Below are 24,594 nucleotides of genomic sequence, written 5' to 3' on the forward strand. Positions count from 1 at the left end.
CCTGGCCAATTCTTTGAGAAGTGGACGGCCTCTTCCTTCTTCCTAGTCTGTCTCAGTCTATAAGCTGGACTGTTACCTGTGCACTAGGTGCATCTCGCTGGGTTAAACACCAGAGGTTCAGCCTCAAAACTCACGTCTACATGTCAGCACAGTAGGACAATCTGACAGACAAGTTTGTCTTGCTGTTGGAGACCTCTCGTATCACCCCCAACTGGGTCCCTGTGGCTGACTGTACCTCTGTCTGGCTTCCTGGCTTTAATCCCCTTTCTCCTGCTGTTTTGCGCATCCCTGAGTTGTCCCTGGGGCTGACTGCTCCTGTGTCCGGGTTCCTGGCTTTTATCCCCTTTCTCCTGCTCTTCCGGCCTGCTACTCTGGGTGGGCCTGAGTTGCCTCTCTTCACCTAATCCCTTTGGCTGATTGCTCCTCTCTGGCTTCCTGGCTTTTAATCCCCTTTCTCTCGCTCTTCCCACTTGCTACTTTGTGCGTCCCTGAGCTGTCTCTCCTCACCTGTAATCCTGGGGCTGACTGCTCTTATGTCCGGGTTCCTGGCTTTTATCCCCTTTCTCCCGCTCTTCCGGCCTGCTTATCTGGGCAGGCCTGAGTTTCCTCTCCTCACCTAATCCCTTCGGCTGATTGCTCTTCTCTCTGGCTTCCTGGCTTTTAATCCCCTTTCTCCTGCTCTTCCCACTTGCTACTTTGGGCGTCCCTGAGTTGTCTCTCCTCACCTGTAACCCTGGAGCTGACACATTCCATTAATAAACACAAATGCCATTAATAAACTGGCTGAACTGAATGTTGAGACGCATCAGGGCATAGTTTAAGTATGGGCAGTTTAAGTATTATACCTCTAAGATTCATAAGTGGACCAACCATGCTCCTGTTCCTGTATTTTGTCACCAGTATAATGTTTTCCCCCATTTTCATAATCTTTTAACATGTTAAGTCTCCAACAAATATCAATAAATACAGAAAGCCCTGTTTTGCATGGTTCCATATGGACATTTAGTTACCACAGTTTAATTATATCACTTCCCCAACAGTATGGTGCAAATTTCAGTTAGAAAGTATATTAACTGAGTAACTGTGTAAGATTAAAACTTAGATATTAACTCTTCAGTCTGTAAATCATTGTGTAAGTAACTATGTAAGTAACAGTTCACCAGACATAGCAAAGCATGTAGGTCCCTTCCTCCCACAAAGAAACTATTTTTTTTAAAGCACTTTTAGCTTTACACAAAAATTGTGAGTTTCTCATTTATGCCTTTCATCTGGACATTGTTTCTCCTATTTATGTCTTGTATTGGTACATTTGTAACAACTGATGAGCCAAAATTGATACATTATTATTAACTAAACTCCATAGCTCGTATTAGGGTTCATTCTGTGTGTGGTACTGTCCCAAAGGTTTTGACAAATGCATGACAGGTATCTACAATGACAAATTGCAGTACCATAAAAATAGTATGGCTTAAAACTACCTGTGCTCCACCTATTTATCCTTCCCCCCTCCTCCTAAACTCCTGGCAAACACTGATCTTTTCATTGTCTTTAGAGTTTTGCCTTCTCCAGGATGCCATATAGTGAGAATGGTAATCATCCAATCCATAGCTTTTTTGGACTGCCTTCTTTCACTAAACTCACTGCCGTCAGTCGGATCCGACTCACAGCGACCCATCCTTGTGTTTCTGAGGTGGTATCACTACTGAAGTAGATTGCCCAACCTTTCTTCTGAGAAGTGGCTGGTGGGTTTGAACTGCCAGCCTTCTGGCTAGCAGTGAAATGCCTTAGGCACTACACCACCAGAGCTAAGCAGTATGAATTTAGGGTTCCTCCACGTTTCATGGTTTGGTAGTTCATTTCTTTTCATTGCTAAATAATAGTCTACTGTATGTATGTACTAATTTGCCTACCCATTCACCCAATGAAGGACATTTGGTTGATCTCAATTTTTGTCAATTATGAATAAAGATGCTAACAATATTCATGCTGTGCAAAGCATATAGCTCTTTAGCCTCCCTGTCTCCCAGTGATGAACTATGTAACATTTTACAAAAATGGGTAAGTGAAAGAGGGAACTAGCTAACAAAGATGCAAATGCAGGAAAGAAATGGAAAGTGATAATGCTGGATGTGAAATTCGAATTGCATATAAATGGAGTTACAGTGACAGACCGAGGCTAACATTGACAGTGGCACCATTAGCCTCCAGATCTATAGCCATAGGAAGTTAGTGAAGGCAAGTTTACTTACGTAAATGAGGAAAGTGGTTATGATGAAAACAGTGAAGGTGGCTCACGGGAAGTGATGCCAGCCAAAAACTTCACTTTAAAGGAAATCTCAGAGATATTTCACAACATTAAAAGCACAAAGAATAAAACGTTGAAAGCTGATCTTAACTGAGAAAGGAGTACCACAATTTGTTAAGAAACAGAAAAGTTGCTTGTTCCTGATCTCATTAGCCCTGTGACAAAAAGGAGGTACTATCCATACTACTCTAGAGAAATTTTTACAAAGAAATAAAACATTTTAATTCTCAATGTTTTAAAGTATAGTGTACTAAACAAATATTAGTTTTAGTATTTTATTCATTCCTGTAAACATTCATAACCAGGAACAAGAGTTTTTAATACCGACAAATAATTTTAAAGGTCACACTGAAACCAGTCATTTTCCCCCTTGATTGCTACAATTGCTTTATACATTTTTAGCTTGCACAGTCATTTTTATGACCCTGAACTTTCATGAAGACCCAGAAATGCCTATATTGCTAACTATTGAGATGAGAATAGAATCAGTAGCTTCTTTTTATAGTTTGCCAATAATGGTAAATTGGATTTAGTATTTCATTAACATAAAATCAACAGTAAAAATTATTTAATGTTTCAACAGTTTTCTCTCTACAGAAGAAAAAGATGAATCAAAATGAGAAAATGTTATTCATTTCTAGTGCTTTGTAGTTAGAATAGTTTAGGGCACAAGCTAATAGGCAAATTACACTAAACTAATTCAAGCATAATACAAACAGTTTTTCTATCTATAGGTTAAAACCTAAGAAATAAAAAAAGATCTCACCACATTTTCTGGTACAGTAACTTAAAGGTTATTCCATCAATTTGGAATAAACATATTCAAGAATGTTAGACTGGATGTCTCAAGTCATATCCCCGATTTCTTCAACTCTCTGGAATTTTGAGTTATTTGCAAATGTGTGTGGGCATAAAGGAAAGGTAACTATCACAGAAGGCACCATTTTTGCATGGGGAATTCCACTAAAGAAATGATGTCCTTTGAATCAGCAAAGTATCTCAAAAGATGTTTTCTGACATTAACACAAGAGCTTAATTTATAAAATGCTACAGCAAATGGATTGTGTGCTGGCAAAAAAAGACATTTTTCAAGTATGAACTGCTATCTGAGTATGGCATTCTCAGAGTATGTATGCAGACTCAGCAACTAGGTCTTAAAAGTAATAAATGTTAAAGCAAATTATTACTTTTCTTCCCTTGAAATTACTATAATGAAACATGTAATTTAACAAAACGTTATCATAGTATATTTGCAAGAATTCTAAAGTAGTAAGAAATCTGAGTTCCAGCTCTCTAGCATGCCCTAGCTTTTAACCTCAGAAAAGTCAGGTGACTATTATAGGTCTCATTATCTATCTGCAGACTCAAAGTACATCACTGGTACCACTTAAAGTTACAGTAAGTTATTTGAAAGTGATAAATAATAGCACTTTATATTATATAGTGATATAATCTAAAATAAACAGAAACAAAATATCTACATTCTGTCATGTACAATTTATTCAGTAATAAATTAATTTTTTACCTTGGTAATTTTTTATACAGGAATCTCTTTAGGTCCTAAAAGACAAAAACATTTAAAAAAATCTTATTATAATATTATGTCTTCCACTGTTTTCTGGATGCCATGCTATCCACATTTCAGAAACTTTAAATCATATTCATAACCTTTCCTGACTGTATTTTATCTTTATCTTTCTGATTTTGATATTTACTAATTGTGTGACTTAAAGCAAGTTAACTAACATTGTCTCTTAGATTCAGTTTCATTATCTGTAAAGTAGGGACACTCATAAAATCTATTTCATAGGACTGCTGTTAAAGTTTATTGAGAATATGCATATGGAAAACAAAAATACACATTAGCTGTAAAATTAGATTACACTTTCCATACTATTTTACATCCTGTTGTTTTTGTTGTGCTCTCTTGTGAATATATTATGATCATCTTTCCATATTCATGAATAAGTTTTTCTAATATCACTTTTAATGATTCTTACATGATTAAAGATAAGTGATTACATAAAATACTAAGCATGAAATGTAAATTAAAAAAACACCAGTCGCCAAACAGTTGATTTCAACTCATGGCAACCCCATGTGTGTTAGAGAAGAATTGTGCTCCATAAGGTTTCAATGGCTGATTATTTCAGAAGTACATCAACAGGCCTTTCTCCCAAGGTGCCTCTGGATGGAATAGAACCACCAACCTTTCAGCCAGCAGCAAGCACATTAACTGCTTGCATCACCCACGGGACTCCCTCTTACACCAAACCCACCGCCCTTAAGTAGATTCCGTCTCATAGCAACCCTATATAGAATAGAGCAGAACTGTCCCATAGGGTTTCCAATGTTGTAAATCTTTACTGAAGCAGACTGCCTCATCTTTCTCCAGCAGAATGGCTGGTGGGTTTGAACCACCATCCTTTCAGTTGGGAGCTGAGCACTTTAACCTCTGTACCACACCAAGGCTCCTACCTAACTTAAAAAAAAAAAAAAAAAAAAAAAACTTGACTGCTAAATCATTATCATAACTAAAGAAATGGTAGACTATTTTATTTTGTCTCATTATAGTCTCTCATTTGGGGAAACTGACAATCTAGGTTTCAATGCAGATGACCAGTTATCTGTTCTCTGGAATCTCTAAACCCTGTAATTCTCTAACCTGAACACATCACTACCGTATTCCCTTGTTCTCATCTTAAACACACACAAACTGAATTTATCCTGTTTTTCCCCAAATCCAGATTTCCTCAATTTCTTGTTTCCACTAATGGCATTGCCAACTCTGGTTTCAGTTTTGAAATCTAGAGTAACATCTAACCCTAACTCACATTTGCCACTTTTAAATCATTTGTCAAATAAAATCTTTCTGAACTGATCTCTGTCTTTTTCTACTGTTCTTATCCTTTTAATTATTTATGAATTCCACTAGTCTTCCAACTAGTATCCTGGTCTCCCATTTCCTTCCATCCCATTCTACACTGTGCCAATCATATCCTTCTTCTCTAAAGCCTTTAATGCAGTTTTCAACTTTTCTATATAAATCATTTGGGAAGCTTTAAAATATTGATGCCTGGATTGGAGGAATTCCCTGCAAGTTTCCTTGTGCAGTCACGATTTAAATGGTCCCTACTCTGTCTAAAGCATCTGACTGCTAACTGGAAGGCTGATGGTTCAAATCCACCAGCCACTCCTTAGAAGGAAGACCAGGCAACCTACTTCCATAGACACACTCCTTGGAAATCCAAGGAACTCGACGGCAGTGAGACTCTACTTTATCAATCTTAAAAAGTCTATTTTACCCATAACCCTTATCACAGAAACTTCTGCAAGGCAAATGCTCAATATTTAAAGATTTGATTATGTCTGAAAAATAAAAAACAAACCCAAACTCACTGCCGCTGAGTTGATTTCAACTCATAGCAACCCCTCCTTGGGTTTCCAAGGTGGTAGCACTACGGAAGTAGATTGCCCAACCTTCCTTCCAAGGAGTGGTTGGTGGGTTCGAACCGCCAGCCTCCAAAATATAATGGAAGGTACTTAAGAAAAAAGGTGTAAAGACATAAAACGTCTGTAAAGTTTTGAAGCATATAGACTGTGGAGTCAGACTGTCTATATTGGTCTCTTGACTTGACCACTGCGTAACCCTGGGCAAGTTAGTTGATCTTTTTGTGCCTCAGTAACCTCAACTGTAAGAGAGGAATAACATTAGTACCCACCTTCTGAATGTTGTTATAAAAATTAAGTGAATTACTCCGGGTTTAATGTTCAGAAAAATACCCAGCAAGATAACAACAGGATGTAAAATAGGGCTATTAGTATTAGTAATTCTCTGCATTTTCCAGTAATGAATACAATTAAGTTCCCTAAACTCAGAATTTGGTTTTATTGCTGTCCTAAAGAGGAATTTCAAATTGTTACAATAATCCCAAGTGAGACCTAATAACCACTAAGTGGGAGGAAAAAAAATCTGTGCACTTGTCCTATTTATCAGATACTGACCAGAAATACTGAATACCATCATTCAGAAATTCAAATGGTAAATATATTATGCCTCTCTTATGCTTGCAGGATTTAGAGTGTGAGAATATAATTTTCTCACTTTCAAGAATCTTAGTGTCTATTCTCCATTCTCAATTCTAGGCAGAAACTCAGAACCCCGCAAATCCATTCATATTAGTCTCCCAATCCAGATCTTATGGGAAAAAGATTGGAAGGGGGCCGTAAGACAAAAATCTATACTTGGGAAGTTCTACTTCTTCCCGCCCAGGAGCCTCCTCCAAACCCCCATCCTCTCCTTTTTCGTATGTGGGAGTGTCAACTCACGTCCGCCATGATGAACCCCCTTCTCCCGCAGGATCAGTCTCCACGTCTGAAAGAGAAACCCCTGGTGACTATTTCCTTAATGCTTCTTGGCTCTCTCCACCCCCAAGCATAAAGAGCCAGTTCAGCTCTCGTCTGGACTCCGTGGCTCTAGAACTTGGACCAGGGAGACCGAAGGAGTCGGAGTTCCCCAATATCTAGACAAGTAACCAGGGTATCTTGCCTCAGCCAATTCAACACTTTCCCCAGACGTGGATCCAAAAGGACGCCCTCTCCCGTTTCCCCCCCCAACAATGTTCCCCCGCTATCGCCAGGTACAAGCCTGTATGTCGGGCAAAGTGGTACCAGTTACCTGGGCGTCTGCTCCAGGGAATGTTTGGGTTCTAACGGCTGTCACTTCAGGGGCACCCCCAGAAGCAGGCTCCTCTGCAAGCGGCAGTCACATGATTTGTGACCTAGCCGGCTTTCCAGGAAGCACTTCTTACGCCTGCGACGCACAGTGACACAGGATTTCCGGGGAGGGTGGGCGGAAACTGTGAGCGCCCTGCCGCCAGCGCTGCCCCGCCCCGCAGCTCCTTGGCCCCACCCCGGCCCTCTAACCTCTGGGTTCACGGATTTGGACTGTTAGAAGATTCTTGATAGATCGTTGGGCTCCAAAGTCCCTGAGCAAATGTATGCAAGATTTTGTGCAAGAACGTTTTCTCCATTTTTGAGGAGAACATGCATAAATTTCATTAGTTTTTAGGTCCATACCTTGAAAAGCAATTCTTATAAATAAAAAAATTTGAAGAACAGTAAGCACCAGATTGCCCAGAATCAAAGCCTGGAAGTCTACAGTTTTCTGATCGTGATTTGTCACTTTTGGCTTTTCCATGGTGCCACTCTACTTCCTGTTTGCTCAAGGTCTTGTCTAAATTGAATCAAGGAGCCTTGGGCTTTCTGGAGTGCTCTCAGAGCCACTTGAGCACCCAAGCCTCTGCTTTATTTAGGGTACATATATATTGCACTACCTTTTCTCATTGGCTCTTGACGTGTGGGCTTGCCTTCTAAGCATTGCCCATAATATTTTTGTTTAGCGCCTTGCTTGTTTGTACATTTAACAAAAACCTACAGTGGGTGGTACAAAGATTAGTGAGTATTAAAAAAACCAAACCAACTGCAATCAAGTCAATTCACAATCATAGCGACCCCCATCAGGTTTCCAAGGTCATAAATTTTTAAGGAAGTAGATCCATCATATTCCTTCCAGGGAGCCCCTGGTGGGTTGCAAAGCCTACCATTTGGTTAGAAGCCCAATACCTTAACAACAGCGGCCACCAGAGTTCCTTTCAGAGAATATGGTAAAAGGTACAACCCTCTCCAAACATCTTAGCCCAGGGTTTCTCAGTCTATGCACTCTTAGTATCTGGGGCTAGAGAAGTCTTTGTGGTAGGGTGCTGTCCCATGCATTGTAGGATATTTAGTAACCTGAGACGTCTGTCACTAGATACTAATCTCTGCCCTGCTCCTGCACGGGTACATGCCCAGTCACACACACACACACACACACACACACACACACTTGTAACACCCAAAACTCCCCTGAGGAGCAAAATCGCACCCCAGTTCAGAACCATTGCCTTAGGCCCTCCTTCAGGTAGTATATCAGACAATATTTCATGGCTATTCATAAAATTTTCCAGTAATATATCAGTGCTTCACTGCCCTTCATAAGGTTTTCAGTGGCCAGTGTTTTCAGAAGTGGATGGCCCCAACTTTCTTCACAGTCTGTCTTCATCTGGAAGCTCCCCTGAAACCTGTCCACCATGGGTGACGCTGATGTTATTTGAAATACTGGTAGCAAAGCCTCCAGCCTCACAGCAACACACAAGCCACCACAGAAGGACAACCTGAAGTACGATGATGTCAATGATAGGATAATACCCATACACCTACAAGGAAGACCAGTTGATACTACTATTATTCAACCTTATACACCAAAGTTGAAGAGATTAGATTGTAATGAACTCCTGCAGTTTGAAACTGACCAAACATCCAATCAAGATGTATTGATAATTATTGGTGATTGGAATGTGAAAGTTGGAAACAAAGAGGAATCACCAGTAGTTAGAAAATATGGCCATGGTGATAGAAATGATGCTGGAGATTGCATGATAGAAATTTTCAAGACCAATGGCTTATTCATTGCAAATACCTTTTCTCAACAACATAAACAGTGGCTATACATGTGGACTAAGCCAGATAGAATAGACAGAAATCAGATTGTTTACATCTGTGGAAAGAGGCAATGGAAAAGCTCAATATTATAAGTCAAAACAAAGCCAGGAGTTGACTGTGCAACAGACTTGCTTATATGTGAGTTCAAGTTGAAGCTAAAGAAAACGAAAATATGTCCACAGGAGCCAAAATATGACCTTGATTATATCCCACCTGAATTTAGAGACTATCTGAAGATTTAATGCATTGAACACCAATACTGAAAGACAAGACAAGTTGTGGGATGACATCAAGAACATCATATATGAAGAAAGCAAGTGGTCATTAAAAAGCAGGAAAGGAAGAAAACACCAAAATGGATGTCAGAAGAGACTCTGAAACTTGCTTTTGAATGTAAAGTAGCTAAAGTGAATGGAAGAAATGCTGAAATAGAAGAACTGAACAGAAGATTTCACAGGGCACTCAAAAAGACAAAGTAAATTATTATAATGAAATGTACAAAGACTTGGAGTTAGAAAACTAAAAGGGGAGACCATGCTTGGCATTTCTCAAGCTGAAAGAACTGAAGAAAAAATTCAAGCCTCAAGTTGTAATATTGAAGGATTCTATGGGCAAAATATTAAACAATAGAAGAAGCATCAAAAGAAGATGAAAGAAATACACAGTCACTATACCAAAAAGAATTGGTAAATGTCCAGCTATTTCAGGAGATAGCCTGTGATCAAGAATCAATGATACTGAAGGAAGAAGTTGAGGCTGCAATGAAAGAATTGATGAAAAGTTTCCAAGAATTGATGGAATAGCCATTGAGATGTTTCAACGAACAGATGCAGTGCAGGAGGCGCTTGCTCATTTATGCAAGAAATTGACTAGAAGGGATCCATATTTGTGCCCATTCCAAAGAAAGGTGATCCCAAAGAATGTGGAAATTATTGAAACAACATCATTAATATCACATGCAAGTAAAGTCTTGCTGAAGAGAATCTGAAAATGGTTACAATAGTATATTGACAGGGAACTTCCGGAAATGCAAGCTGGATTCAGAAGAGGATGTGGAACATTAGATATCATTGTTGAAGTCAGATGGATCTTACCTGAAAGCATAGAATACCAGAAAGATGTCTACCTGTGTTTCATTGACTATGCAAAGGCTATCAGCTGTGTAGATCATAACAAATTGTGGATAACATTGCAAAGAATGAGAATTCCAGAACACTTAGTTGTGTTCATGAGGAAACTGTACATAGACCAAGAGACTGTTGTTGTAACAGAACAAGGGGATACTGCATGGTTTAAAATCAGGAAAGGTATATGTCAGGGTTGTATCCTTTTGCCATACTTACTCAATCTGTATGCTGAGCAAATAATCCAAGAAGATGGACTGTATGAAGAACACGACATTGCAACATCAGGATTGGAGGAAGAACAATTAGCATCCTGGAATGTGCAGATGACACAAACTTGCTGAAAGTGAAGATGACTTGAAGCACTTACTGATGAACACTACAGTCTTCAGTAAGGACTACACCTCAACACAAAGAAAACAAAAATCCTCATAACTAGACCAATACGCAACATGATGATGAATGGAGAACAGACTGAAGTTGTCAGGCATTTCATATTACTTGGATCCATCGTCAACACCCATGGAAGCAGCACTCCATGTCATATTGCACTGGGCAAATCTGCTGCAAAAGACCACTTTAAAATGTTAAGAGGCAAAGATGCCACTTTGAAGACTAAGATGCACCTGACCCAAGCCTTGATATTTTCAATTGCCTCATATATATATATGAAATCTGGACACTGAATAAGGAAGACTGAAGAAGAAGAGGTGATGCCTTTGAATTGTGGTATTGGCAAAGAATATTGAAAATACCATAGACTGTCAGAAGGATGAACAAATCTGCCATGAAAGAAGTGCAGCTGGAATGCTCCTTGGAAGCAAGAATGCCAGACTTCATCTCACTTAACTTTGGTCACGTTGTCAGAGGGGACCATTCCCTGGAGAAGGATATCATGCCTGGTAAAGCAGAGGGTCAGTGAAGATGGGAAGACCCTCAACAAGATGGACTGATACAGTGGCTGCAACGATGCCTCAAACATAGCAAAGATCATGAGGATGGTGCAGGACCAGGCAGGGTTTTGTTCTGTTGTATACAGGGTCACTATGAGTCAGAGCCCACTCGATGGCACCTAACAACAGTAACAAGGAAATCTCATGTTATGGCTTTAGTTGCAGATTGCCTCTGATTTCATTTATTCAAAACAAGGTAGTGTATCTTGGAAAATGAGATTTATGGAAACTTATTTAAGACAGACCTTCATTTCCAGCCACTAAAAGCAGGAGTACAAAAGGAATCAACTCTAGCCCAAGATATGGTGAAAAATGCTGGATATTTATTTCCTATAGCAATTCTCGAGAGGAAGAAATCATAAACTACAGAGTTCCCAAATATCACAAATGATCTAATGTAATACAATTTTCTTAAAATGCTGTCTTGATAGTTTTGAGACCCCAGCCAGAGGTTGGTACTTTTCACTTCTTGAGCAGCAATTAAGTCCACTCTTCAACCACTCCCCTTATCATATTCTCAGACTCCTGTGCCACTGTGCACTCATCCTAATTGCCCCATAACATAGCAGGTATTTAACAACTAGGGACAGCCTCTATGGCCCCTGGGCCTGCAGAATTATTCAAGGAATAATCCTCAGGAAGCCAAAAAACAAACAAACAAAAAAGCTTATCTAACCCTACCCTGCTTGCCATACATAAGCATTCCACAATTCCAGTTTGTTGTGACCTTGTCCCTGGGTGCAACCTCCTGTGTGGCCCTGTGTCATGGCCTGATGTGCTTCCCTGTCTTTGGGCACTATGAGCATTATAAGGTAGCATAGTGCCTAAAGCACTTGACTGCCAACCAGAAGGCTGGTGGTTCAAACCCACCAGCCACTCCTCGAAAGGAAGATGGGGCAATCTACTTCCGTAGTGATACTGCCTCAGAAACCCAAGGAGGGGTTGCTATGAGTCGGGTCTGACTGGACGGCACATAAAAACAACAACAACCGTTACTTTTCAGGGTCTCCCTGATTCCTCTTTCCCTAATCACACCTGATTTACTATCCAAATAGTATGTTTGAGCACCTACTCATCATTACAATTGAACTTGGCAGTTCCATCTCAGTTAACATCAATAAAAATCATTTCCTTTTCCTTATTTAAATCCTTCAATATCCCAGTTTCCGGGACCCTGGATTATTTGTTTTAGGTCCCCACCCACTTAAGTCTCCTAACTCTTCTTAATGATAGCATTCCCAGGTTTATCTTTGATTCCTCTTTCTCCACTGTTCTGAGACTATGAGTCCTAAGTCTGATCTTTCCTCTGAGTTCTCGTTTCACATTCTCAGTGGTTTGTTCAGTGTTGGATATGTGTTCACATACATACTTTACTGTCAGCTCTAACTCAAAAGCTCTAAAAACCTTTGTGTCTGATAAACCTGTTTCTCTTGATTTCTAGATCTGTACTTGTACCATGATTCTACCAGTAAGAAATCATGTTTGGCTGCTCTCTTTCCTTCCCCATGTCTTTTCTTCCCTCGCAATGATTTTTGTGTCTACATATATATTTTTCAGTTCTTGATTCAGACCATATATCTATTCAGGAAGACTGTTAACAATATCCACTTAATCACTGCCAGATAAACCTTCCTAAAACACTGATTATCACTGCCTGCTCAAAAAATCTTTAAGTGATACACCACTGAATACAAAGTTGAGAGTCTTTTAATCTGGCACGAAAATATTCCATTTTACTCCTAAATACATCTAATGTGAATTTTCTACTCCAGCCAAATTGATTACCTTACCCTTCTATCAGCATGACTATTACTTTCCCACACTGGTTCTGGAAGTTTATCTCATCTGGAAAGTGTATTTCTCTTTACTTTAGCTACTTAAACTTTGTTTCCCTAAAACATCTATGCCAAATCTTGGCTTCCTGCCCATCACATGCTCTTGAATGCTACTATATACTACTAAGAATGATTGATATTTAAAAAAAAAAAAAAGGAAAACAAAACCTATTGCTGTCAAGTCAGTTCCAATTCATAGTGACCCTATACAACAGTAGGACTGTCCCATAGGGTCTCTAAGGCTGTAATCTTTTTTTTTTTTTTAAAGCAGACTGCCATGTCTTTCTCCCACAAGTGGCTAGTGGGTTTCCATTAGCAGCCAAGTATTTAACCACTGTACCACCAGGGATCCCTTGATTGATATTTGTGCATAATTATGTGTCATAGTTTCCCAGTGAGACCATAAGGACCAAAAGGCTTAGGGTCACCTTTTACATTTTTTCCTGTTTCTCACAGTGTCTATGTTTCTGGCACTAAAATGGGCATTCATTCAATTTTGTTGAATAAAAGTGATTAAAAGTAATCATTAATTCTGTCCCTGACTAAAATCTTACTCCTTCTTACCATTTTTTCCCAAGTGTGCAGACAAAAATATGAACTTTAGCTAAAATCTTTTGATTTTTGGAAGTGTTACTTTATATTCTAACACAATTCTTAATGACCTTAATATGCAGCAATTAACCCGGAAAATATTGTGAATACTTCTTCCTCTTGAAAAGCAAAAATGGAGAGCATAGCTTTCCAAATACCACTGTTGTTGTTGTTATGTGCCGTCGAGTCAGACCTGACTTATAGCGACCCCTCCTTGGGTTTCCGAGGCAGTATCACTATGGAAGTAGATTGCCCAACCTTCCTTTCAAGGAATGGCTGGTGGGTTTGAACCATCAACGTTCTGGTTAGCAGTCAAGTGCCTTAGGCACTACGCTACCAAATACCACTATGTCCTCAAATTGAAAGAGCTGATAAAACGTTCCAAATGTGGTGGCTTTCAAATTATGGCATGTCAATAGGACAGTTCCTTATGTACTCAAGTTGGTCTGTTTCTATTAATTCATGAATAACACTGCTGTTGGTACAGGACTAGAGGAAATGCTTACTGGCCTAAAAGATATCAGCACCATCATCAATCAATGATCTCTGAGGTTCAGTAAGAAATTAGCAGAACTTCACACACCCACGTCCACACACCCATTTTTATCTCATTTAAAATTTCTTTTGGTTTATTATGTACACAGCATATTAGTACATATGCATAGTTAATAAACACATTGCATATATTGATTTTTGGTAAGAAACCAGAAAAAAAGTTGAGAGATCTCTGCTATGTACAACAGGTAAGAAAAGTAGCTAAGAGAAGCAGAAACAAAGGCTCTGATATCACCAGTACAGTTAGAACTAAAAGCATGATATTGTATTTCATTGATTCTAAGATGGAATTTCCCCCTAACATTTTAACATCTCTGAAATTGAAATTTATCTTCAAATTGATGACTGTTGGTGGTGGTGTTAGTTGCTGCTGAGTTGTCTCTGACTCACAGCAACCTTATGTACAACACAACAAAACACTGCCCAGTCCTGTGCCAACCTCACTATCCTTGCTATACACCTAAACCCATAGTTGCAGCCATTGTGTCAATCCATCTTGCTGAGGGCCTTCCCCTTTTCCATTGACCCTCAACTTTACCAAGCATCCTTCTCCAGGGAATGGTCCCTTCTTATAACATGACCAAAGCAGGAGAGACAAAATCTGGCCATTCTCACCTCCAAGGAGTATTCCAGCTGCACTTCTTCCAGGACAGATTTGTTAGTTCTTTTATCAGTTCATGGTACTCTCAGTATTTTTCACCAACACTACAACTCAAAAGCATCCACTCTTCTTCTGTCTTCCTTATTTATTGTCCAGCTCTCAGATGCATATAAGGCGACTAAAAATACCATGGCTTGAGTTAGACGCACCTTAGTCTTCAAAGACACATCTTTGTTCTTAAGCACTTGAAAGAGGTCTTCTGCAGATTTGCCCAGTGCAATACGTCATCTGACATCTTGACTGCTGCTTCCATCGGTGTTGATTGTAAAACCAAGTAACATGAAGTCTTTGACAACTTCAATCTTTTTTCCATTTATTGTGATGCTGCTTATTGGTCCAGTTGTGAGAATTTCTGTTTTCTTTATATGGAGGTATATATAATTCATACTGCAGACTGAAGTCTTTAATCTTCAGGAGTGTTCCAAGTCATCCTCATTTTCAGCAGGAAAGTTGTGTAGTCTGGGCATCTCAGGTTGTTAATGAGCCTTCCTCCAATCCTGATGCCATGTTCTTCTTCACACAGTCCAGCTTCTCAGATTAGTTGCTCAGCATACAGACTGAGTAAGTATGGTGAAAGGATACAACCCTGATGCACTCCCTCCCTGATTTTAAACCATGCAGTGTTCCCTTATTCTGTTCAAAAGACAGCCTCCTGGTCCATGTACAGGTTCCTCATGACCACAATTAAGTGTTCTGGAATTCCCATTCTTCTTAATGTTATCCATAATTTGTTAGTATCCACACAATCAAATGCTTTTGCATAGTCAATACAACACAAGTAAACATCTTTCTGCTAATCTTTAATTACAACCAAGATCCATTTGACATCAGCTATGATATACCTCATTTTATGTCCTCTTTTGAATCCAACTTGCATTTCTGGAAGTTCTCTGTCAATATGCTGCTGCAACCATTTTTGAATTATCTTCGGTAAGATTTTACTTGCATGCAATATTAATGATATTGTTCCATAATTTCCACATTTGGTGGGATCACCTTTCTTTGGAATGGGCACACATATAGATCTCTTCCAGTCAGCTGGCCAGGTAGCTGTCTTCCAAATCTCTTGGCACAGCTGAGGGAGTGTCTCCAGCATGGCATCCATTTGTTGAAACACCTCAGTGGGTATTCCGTCAATTCCTGGAGCCTTATTTTTTGCCAATTTCTGCAGTGCACTTCAACTTCTTCCTTCAGTAGCATTGGTTCTTGATCATATGCCACTTCCTGGAATGGATGAACACTCATCAATTCTTTTTGCTATAGTGACTCTGTGTATTCCTTCCATCTTCCTTTGATGTTTTCTGCCTCATTCAATATTTTGCCCATAGAATCTTTCCACATTGCAACTCGAGGCTTGAATTAATTCTTTAGTTCTCTCAGCTTGAGAAATACTGAGTGTGCTCTTCCCTTTTGGTTTTCTAACTCCAGGTCTTTGCACATTTCATTATAGTAACTGGCTTTGTCTGCTAGAGCTGCTCTTTGAACTGTGGTCTTGGGAAAGAATACTAAAAATACCATGGACCGCTAGAAGAACAAACAAATCTGTCCAAGAAGAAGTGCAGCTGGAGTGCTCATTAGAAGTGAGAATGGCCAGACTTCATGTCACCTACTTTGGCCATATTGTCAGAAGTGACTTTTTACTGGAGAAGGATATCATGCTTGGTGAAATAGAGGATCAGTGAGAAAGGGGAAGACCCTCAAAGGGATGGATTGATATAATGGCTGCGACAATGGGTTCAAGCATAGCAAGGATTATGAGGATGGCGCAGGACTGGGCAGTGTTTCATTCTGTTGTGCATAGGGTCCACTATGAGTAGGAGCTGACTGGGCGGCACCTGACAACAACAGCACAAGAAGCCATTGCCCTTTCAATAGCCTCATATGAATATGAAAGCTGTACGATGAATAAGGAATACCACAGAAGAGCTGCTGCATTTCAATTACAGTGTTGGCGAAGAACACTGAATATACTGTGGCCTGCCAGAAGAAAAAACAAATGTCTTAGAAGAAGTAAAGCTGGAATTCTTAGAAGCACAAATGGCCTGACTTCACTTCTGGTACTCTGGTCATGTTATCAGGAGGGACCATTCCTTGGAGAAGGATATCATGCTTGGTAAAGTAGAGGATCAGTGACAAAAAGGAAGACCCTCAATGAGATGGATTGACACAGAGGCTACAAAATGGGTTCAAGCATAGCTATGATTGTGAGACTGGCTCAGGAATGGGCAGTGTTTCATTCTGTTTTACACAGGGTTGGTATAAGTCAAAACCAACTCAGTGGCACCTAACAACAACAACAACAACAGTAAAACAAAGAAGCCCTGGTGGTGCAGTGGTTAAGTGTTAGGTTAGGGTATAAACTTAATAGTCAGTGGTTCAAAGCTGCTGGCTACTTTGCTGGAGAAAAATATGGCAGTCTGCTTTTGTAAAGATTACAGCCTTGGAAACTCTATGGGACAGCATTACTATGTCCTATAAAGTCACTAAGAGTCTGAATCAACTAGATGGTCAAGAGTACAACATAACAAATGCATGAAGCTAAGTAGGCTGTCCTTCAGTACATCATTTCCAAACATTTTTGACTGAATACTTCTAGCCATAAGACTTTTGAGTATGTGTACCAAATATATTTTTAAGTTATATACATGTACTATATTAATATAGTATGTATGGTATAAACCAAACTGAAAAACCAAATTGCCATTGAATCGATTCTGACTCATAGCGACCCCTCCTTGGGTTTCTGAAGTGGTATTTCTATGGAAGTAGATTGTCCAGTCTTCCTTCCAAGGAGTGGCTGGTGGGTTCAATCCACCAGCCTTCTGATTAGTTGTCCAATGCCTTAGGCACTATGCCACGAAAGCTCCTATGTATAGTATAAAAGACCCTAAATAGACATTTTAAAGGGCTAATAGAAAAGGTAAAGTAAATATTAGGTGTGTAATGAGATAGAATGCAGCTCTAGCGGCACAGTAGTTAAAGCCCTTGACTGTGAACTGAAAGTTCAATGGTTCAAACTCACTAGTCACTCTACTGGAAAAGATGTGGCAATCTGCATTCATAAAAATTACAGCCTTGGAAACACTATGGGGCGGTTCTACTCTTGTCTTATAATGTCACTAAGTAAGTCAGAATTGAGTCAATGGCAACAGGTTTGGTTTTTGATTTTTCAATGAGATAGAATGTCATAATTATAATTACTTATTTGAAATCTATTTTCCTTAATTGATGTAAACTTCGTAAGGATTTCTGGCTTGTTCAGTGATAAATTCTCAGCACTTGGTTCACTGCATGGGATACAGCAGGCATTCATAGATTTGTTGAATGGCTGAATAATAAGGACATATTTAGAATATAAAACATAATAAAACCTTACATCTTTTACAGTGAGAACAGACTTTTTTATTCATATATTTGAGATAAACTACAGAGACTGAAAAACAAAAATTCATCATAAATCATTCAGCAGAACATTTCACTAAAAATCAAATGCCATTTTAGAGTTCTCACACAGGAAATTTTATTTTTATAGAAGTCTGATATAACATTAAATATATTACAAATCAGACACAGTTTTAAACCTAATTTTGTAATCTTGAATGCATTATAGACAAATAAAGTAAGATCTTTACTGATTTCACTTCATTTAGCTTATACAAGGCTTCCATTAAAATTCCATCATAGCTTGCAAATTACCTGCAGATTTTAAAAACACAAATTAAACTTTAAACGGAAAGAAATTCTCATGTAGCAATTCAAAAGTCAAAAACAAGCCATGAAACAAAAATAGGTAAGAAGCACTTCTCAATATAAATAAATTACAAAATGTCGTATGAGTTTCTTTCTCATTCACTTTGAAACTAATGATCAAAATACATCAATGCCATTGAAAATCTCTATGATTTTAATGGTGCTCTGAAAGGACAAAGTATCAGATTGGAATGTTCTGACTCATGTACTGAAGTGAATGAAACTTGTTCACATTTATGTCAGGTGTCATTTCCTATGCTGTTACTAGACCTCCTGGCAACTAGTAATTCCAGTTTTTAATGGTAACTTACTAAAGTAAGACATTTAAAGAAACATTTCTTACCCTCATATTTCCAGATTGCTAAATACAAGAAGGTGCAATTATCTTTGAAGTATGGGCCTTATAATAGAAATGTCTATACTGAAATATGAAAAGGATCAACAGAATGATTCATACCAATGAAATTCTGTGGACTAATTTTCAAAGTCAGAAATAAGAATATCCACTGCTAATGGAAGCCCTGCTCTGTGCAAACACAGTGTGGTATATATTAAACAATCACACGTTGGTTAACTGTATTAACTGGGGAAAAAAAAATAGATATATATACCTATACATGGACACATCCACAGAGTATTCACAAATCTATTGGCCCCAAAACCAGTAGATAATCGAGTTAAACGAAAAGTAATTCTGTACTTACAGGAAATAATTACACACAGGGAATTTACAAAAAATGTGGTTACATAATCCTTAATATAAGGAGTATGTTTTGAATTAATGTTTTGAGGAGAAATGCTTCCATTTATCTGAAAACACCTATTTAATAGAAATGAGACAAAAAAAGAAGTCTGAATTCTAGGACTATGTTGCTTGTCAGATTATTAAAGGAATGTGTAAGAATTCCTTGAAGAGCTTCATTCTATTCACTTTTTCTTTGTAATTAAAAATTAGGTTAAAAAAATTGGGAAGTTATTTCAAGACTGAGGAACCAGGGTGTCACAATGGTTAAAGGGCTTGGCTGCTAATTGAAAGGCTGGAGGTCTGAGAAAGCCACCAACTGGTCTGCAAGAGAAAGATAAGGCAGTCTACTCCATAAAGATTTACAGCCTTGGAAACACTATGGGGCAATTCTAATATGTCCAACAAGGTTCTTAAGAGTCAGAATCAAATTGAAGGCAATGAGTTTTATTAAGACTACTCTTTTCATTTTGTAGAGAATTTTATAGATTTAAACTAGGCAATAGCCCTATTTGGCCAAAAGACAAGGTTTTTCAGTTATTTAGACTTATTGTTCATTTTGAGAAGTTTTTCTGTTCAGATATGGGAGAAAAAAGATTATGAATCTCCTTTCAGTGTGTCTAAGTATAATGATGGATAGCAGTATGGGTAGTAATGAATACAAGCTTCATATAGGGAAGCTAAATAAATAAATAAATAAATGCACAAAGTGTCCTTTTTGAATCATTAAGTCCTTTCACATACTACTTGCTTAGCTAGAAAGATGGCTCATTTGGTTCTCAGACTTCACTTCAAGAACATTCTACTGCCTTAACACAGGTGGCAGATTTATTTATTTTATAGAACTATGTAGGAAAACATTAAGTAATATAAATATCATTACTTTTTCAATAATACCTACATTTTAAAATATTAGACTAACCAAAAAAAAACCTCAAACTCACTGCCGTTGAGTCGATTCCAACACATAGCGACCCTTCCTTGGGTTTCCGAGGAGATATCTCTACGGAAATAGATTGCCCAGTCTGCCTTCCAAGGAGTGGCTGGTCGGTTTGAACCACCAGCCTTCTAGTTAGCAGTCCAATGCTTTTGGCACTGTGCCACCACGGCTCCCCAAATCAAGACGTTAATCATTTCTCTCTAACTATTTTACACACTAGTGCAACTGAAGATTTGTTTGGAAGGAAAAATAAGCACAAAAGTACAACTGAAGTACAGGGCTGGCATTCCACATACTTGTTCTGTGAACCCCTGAGCTGACACAAAAGCAATTTTAATGCACTGGTATATCTATGCCTAAGGACTTACTTTTCTCTACCAGATGACTGCAATTCATAAATAAACATGTAATGATTATGAAACAAATGCTTATTTAAGCAGTCAGTTGCAGTTGCAGTCCACTCCAAAATAAATTATTTTCATCTATTAGGTGGATTATAACTGGGAATTTCTCATTGTTGAAAATTAAGTTTTCACATTTGATCAAAATAAATTCTAAAAACTACAAATGATTAGCACCAGTCTATTTGGCAACAAAATAAACAAGAGGAGGGGAGGAAGTGGTATTTCCATTTTCCCCAAGCCTTCACAAAGATAAAGTGATGCTTGTGTGTATGTCTGTGTATAAAAAAGAAAGGGATGAAAATGCACATTAATAAATATAATTGCTGCCAAACTTCTAAAACACCAATTAGAAATAAAGCAATGCTCAAAAGATTGAGGGCTTTCAGGCAGTGATTAAAATGAACAGTATCAATTATCAAATAGAAGTGCAAAGCTCATGTAGCTAAAAGATGAGCAAAATCTTACAATTTTTATGATAAAAGAGTAGCAAATATGAAAATCTTGCATCTCAAGATAGTTAAAGGCTTCTTACTCAGTAGGATTATATAAAAATTTTAAGATGCTTGGCTAGGCCTTTATACCATGATAGAGGTGACATGAAGGATCCAATTCTTACTTCTATACTTTCTATGTGGCTTAAATTATAGGGCACTTGATCAGTCATTTCTCACAGTTGTTTCAGAATTTTATTTTATCAAACACGTCTTCTCTAACATTTTATGAAATGAAATGGAATGCAGCAGTACAAGTGAAATATAATACTGTCTAAAAGCCATGTATGAGTTCACGATACACAACTTCACTTGTTAACTCGATCCATCCACTTAAAGCCAGGATTAAGGGAAAAAGAATCAGTAAGCAAGAAGGTTCAGTTCAACCAAGTATCGACTACAATATACAAATTTCCTATTAAAACTGAGAAAATAAATGGATGAAACTTTTATAAATTTTCTGATGCATATGAACCTTCAAAGTTAATTAGAAGTTATTTTTTAAAAACTCATTCTGCAGTTAAGAGAATATTTAAAACTATAGTTTTCTTTTAAGCATTGCTATTTCTTCTAAAGGTCACATCTCTAGAAGGCAATTGGTTAGGATGTTCAGGTTTCCCAGGACAATATATTGTTTACAGTGTATTTAATTTAATTTAGGCATTTCCACTGATTCACCTGGAAAAAGGGATAGAAGAGAACACTTTTTAAAGGAGCAAATGGTCATTTTAGCAGTTTTATTTAATAGATGCCATAAATTAACTACATTCAGAAAAAATTTCTAACCCGAAACAACAGTGACACTATACTAGCATTCACACACACACACACACTCTTGTTACATTAACTAAGATAAAACAACGTAATTAAAATATTATTAACTGTTAAAACACAGAAGACTAGAAATCAAGGAGTTTCATATCCAATATATAGGCACCCATAACTTCAATTTCCAGCTGATTTTTATAATTTAAATTATGGATTTAATTACAGGGAGCTTATTCTTATAGGAGTAACTGAGTTACTCACTGGTAAACAGACTTTAGCTCAGAATTGTCTAAGAATGAATATTCTACCTGCTGCTATATTTTTGCTCACTGTTGCATGTGGCTAACCAGATCATGCTGTGATCAAATAAGTGTGTTGAAATCTACTCAATATGTTTAGGAGTTTGCAATAGGGTTAAAAGGCACAAAGCTTGATTTTAGTATTAATTTTTCTTAATACTTATTTGTGGAAGAATCCATTTACTTTTGGCTCCTGCTTAAATAATCCCTAAGAAACGATAAATTTCTATAGGGAGAAAAATTTAGGTAGGTCTTCTTCATAAATTTTAGCAGCCTTCAAAGACATATAAATTAACATCTGGGGGCCTTTTAACTACTGGAATTGCAAAAGACCTATCTGTGATTTATTATTGAAGACCTTCTTGATTTAATATCTAGATAGCCATTTCCTTATATTTTCTTTAAAATCTATCAGTATAGCTTTTCATTTCTATGCATGGCTTAGCAATTCATAAAACTAAATAGCAAACTGATACTCTACACCAGTTCATCTATTTCAAGATATATTTTGAACTATAATGAAAATATCTGAAAATATCAATTCCTTCTAAGCTGGTAATTCTAAAAGATTTTACACAAAGTTAAACAGTTTTGATTTTTTCTTTTCTTTTTGAGAAAATTTCATTGTTTAAACTCCACACATTTGACACCTGACAAGGCAAATGTAACTGTCATATAATATCTATTCCATCAATTTAAGCAGAAGTATCTCATGGAGCTAAACACTTGAAAAACTTTTTAAAAAAGGCAATAACCTGTATGTACAGGAAATGATCATTCTATAAATATTTACATGACAAAGGAAAAAACAGAATCACTAAAACTGGAAATTGATACAGATGTGACAATTCATTCTTGAGACATTTTGAGTTAGGAATCATACAAGCTTTAATGTGAAAATAATTAAAGAAACATAACTAAAATATTAATTTTAGTTTTCAGTTTCTTACTATTTAAAGGAGCCCGTAGATCACAAACAGTCCAAGATTTGAGGGAGCAACTGTTCAAGTTTAGTTTTTAATATCAAACCTTTTTCTTCAGCTCTCATGATGAAATTAAATTTACTTAGAGAAAAAAAAGAAGTATGCTAAAAGATGTAAATAAAAATTCCAGTTCATTCTCCTCTATAGATACTGGTCAGCCGCTCCAGTTCTTTACAGTTGTCCATGCTCAATGCATCTGCCTTCCTTCGAAGTCTATCATCACGGTATACTTTTGCTGCATATTGCATATCTGTTTCTGTTAATAACAATAACATTATTTTACTCATTAAATAATAATTCATGCCATCCAGTTGTTAATCTCTAATGATGCTTCATCCAAGCCCTTCAATATATTTCTATGAACAGATTTAAAAAAAAAAAGAAAAACAGAAATCCAAGTAGTACTCCTAAAATCCATTCTTATAGAAATATTTTTTAATATTTTGAAGCCCACATGGAAAATCAACATAGAGCTGCTCTGGAAAAGAAGGATAATCCTATCAAATCATGTAAGAACCGTTTTCCTCCACCCCTCTCCCAACAGTTTAAAAACCACTGCTCAGAAGCATCATCTTTGCCTCTTGTTCCAAGGATATCATGTTCCACTTAATACTGTTAGTGCTTGTTTTTGCTGTAATGTTTTATTAAGGTTTCAAGTTAATTATCTCAAGGCATAAATATAAAAATTATATGAGTTTATTTGAATTAAATAATAATAATAATAATATCCTTATTGAAGGAACACAATGGAGGAAAAAAAACTTAAGAGTCTTAATCATGCTAACTCAGCAAATAAGTGCTTCTGAGCTTCATTTAGTACATGGATAGCATTACTAATAATAAATTAATGAGAAATCAAACATAATTCAGGGAAATATCCCTGTTACTTTTAGCCACTTGATTGCTCATTAACATTTCTAAAGGATGGGAACATTAGAGAAGATATGCTCACAAAAGAAAAAGAAATTATTTATTTTCTGGAAAAACAATAGCCAAAGTAGAAAACATCAGGTTTGTGTGCATTAGGTAGGACCACATTCAAAATATACTTACAAATGTATTCCATTAGTAAAGATCTTCAAAAATGATTCTTATTCAATCAATCAGGCTAGGATTAAACAATTCTATCAAATTTTTTATGTTAATCATCAAATACCTGCATCCCCTTATTTACAAATGAGACAGTGTAAAATCCATTTGCCAATGACTTTTTTCCAAAGGAAGAACTTGAGAGTTGCATAAAGTTCACACTAGCAGCAATGGTTGTTGTTGTTATGTGCCGTCGAGTCGGCCCCGACTCATAGCGACCCCTTCTTGGGTTTCCGAGGCAGTATCACTACGGAAGTAGGATTGCCCAACCTTCCTTCCGAGGAGTGGCTGGTGGATTTGAACCACCAGCCGCTGACTCGACGGCACATAACAACAAAACAACAACAGCAGCAATGGTAATTTAGATTCTAGCTCAAATCTTCTACCTTCTAACCTAATATTCTTTCCATTATCTCAAATTATTGTTTGTATTTTATAAAATACCTATAAATTAAAAAAAAAAAACAACTCCTTGCACTTTCATATTCATTCAAAGGCTCTATGGATATGCTGCATTTGAAAAATTTCAAACTCACACAAAAGTTAAAACAGTAGTACAAC

General features: G+C 37.4%; 2 protein-coding genes across 2 annotated transcripts in view; both read right to left on the bottom strand.

The window, feature by feature from the left end:
* Window positions 1-6,643, bottom strand: part of LAMTOR3 (late endosomal/lysosomal adaptor, MAPK and MTOR activator 3) — a 32,986-nt gene extending 26,343 nt beyond the window's left edge. The window contains exons 1-2 of the mRNA XM_007948855.2: window positions 6,635-6,643; window positions 3,831-3,865 (exon numbers count right to left, since the gene is read on the bottom strand). Coding sequence (XP_007947046.1) covers window positions 3,831-3,865; window positions 6,635-6,643 — 44 coding nt within the window. The remainder of the gene's footprint in view (window positions 1-3,830; window positions 3,866-6,634) is intronic.
* Window positions 6,644-23,075: 16,432 nt separating this feature from the next.
* The window catches only part of DNAJB14 (DnaJ heat shock protein family (Hsp40) member B14), an 88,578-nt gene continuing 87,059 nt past the window's right edge, over window positions 23,076-24,594 (bottom strand). Inside the window, exon 8 of the mRNA XM_007948858.2 lies at window positions 23,076-23,200. Coding sequence (XP_007947049.1) covers window positions 23,076-23,200 — 125 coding nt within the window. The remainder of the gene's footprint in view (window positions 23,201-24,594) is intronic.

This window comes from Orycteropus afer, unplaced genomic scaffold, assembly GCF_000298275.1.
Source record: "Orycteropus afer afer isolate SDZICR_OR568_19922 unplaced genomic scaffold, OryAfe1.0 scaffold00229, whole genome shotgun sequence".
Classification (NCBI taxonomy): Eukaryota; Metazoa; Chordata; class Mammalia; order Tubulidentata; family Orycteropodidae; genus Orycteropus; species Orycteropus afer.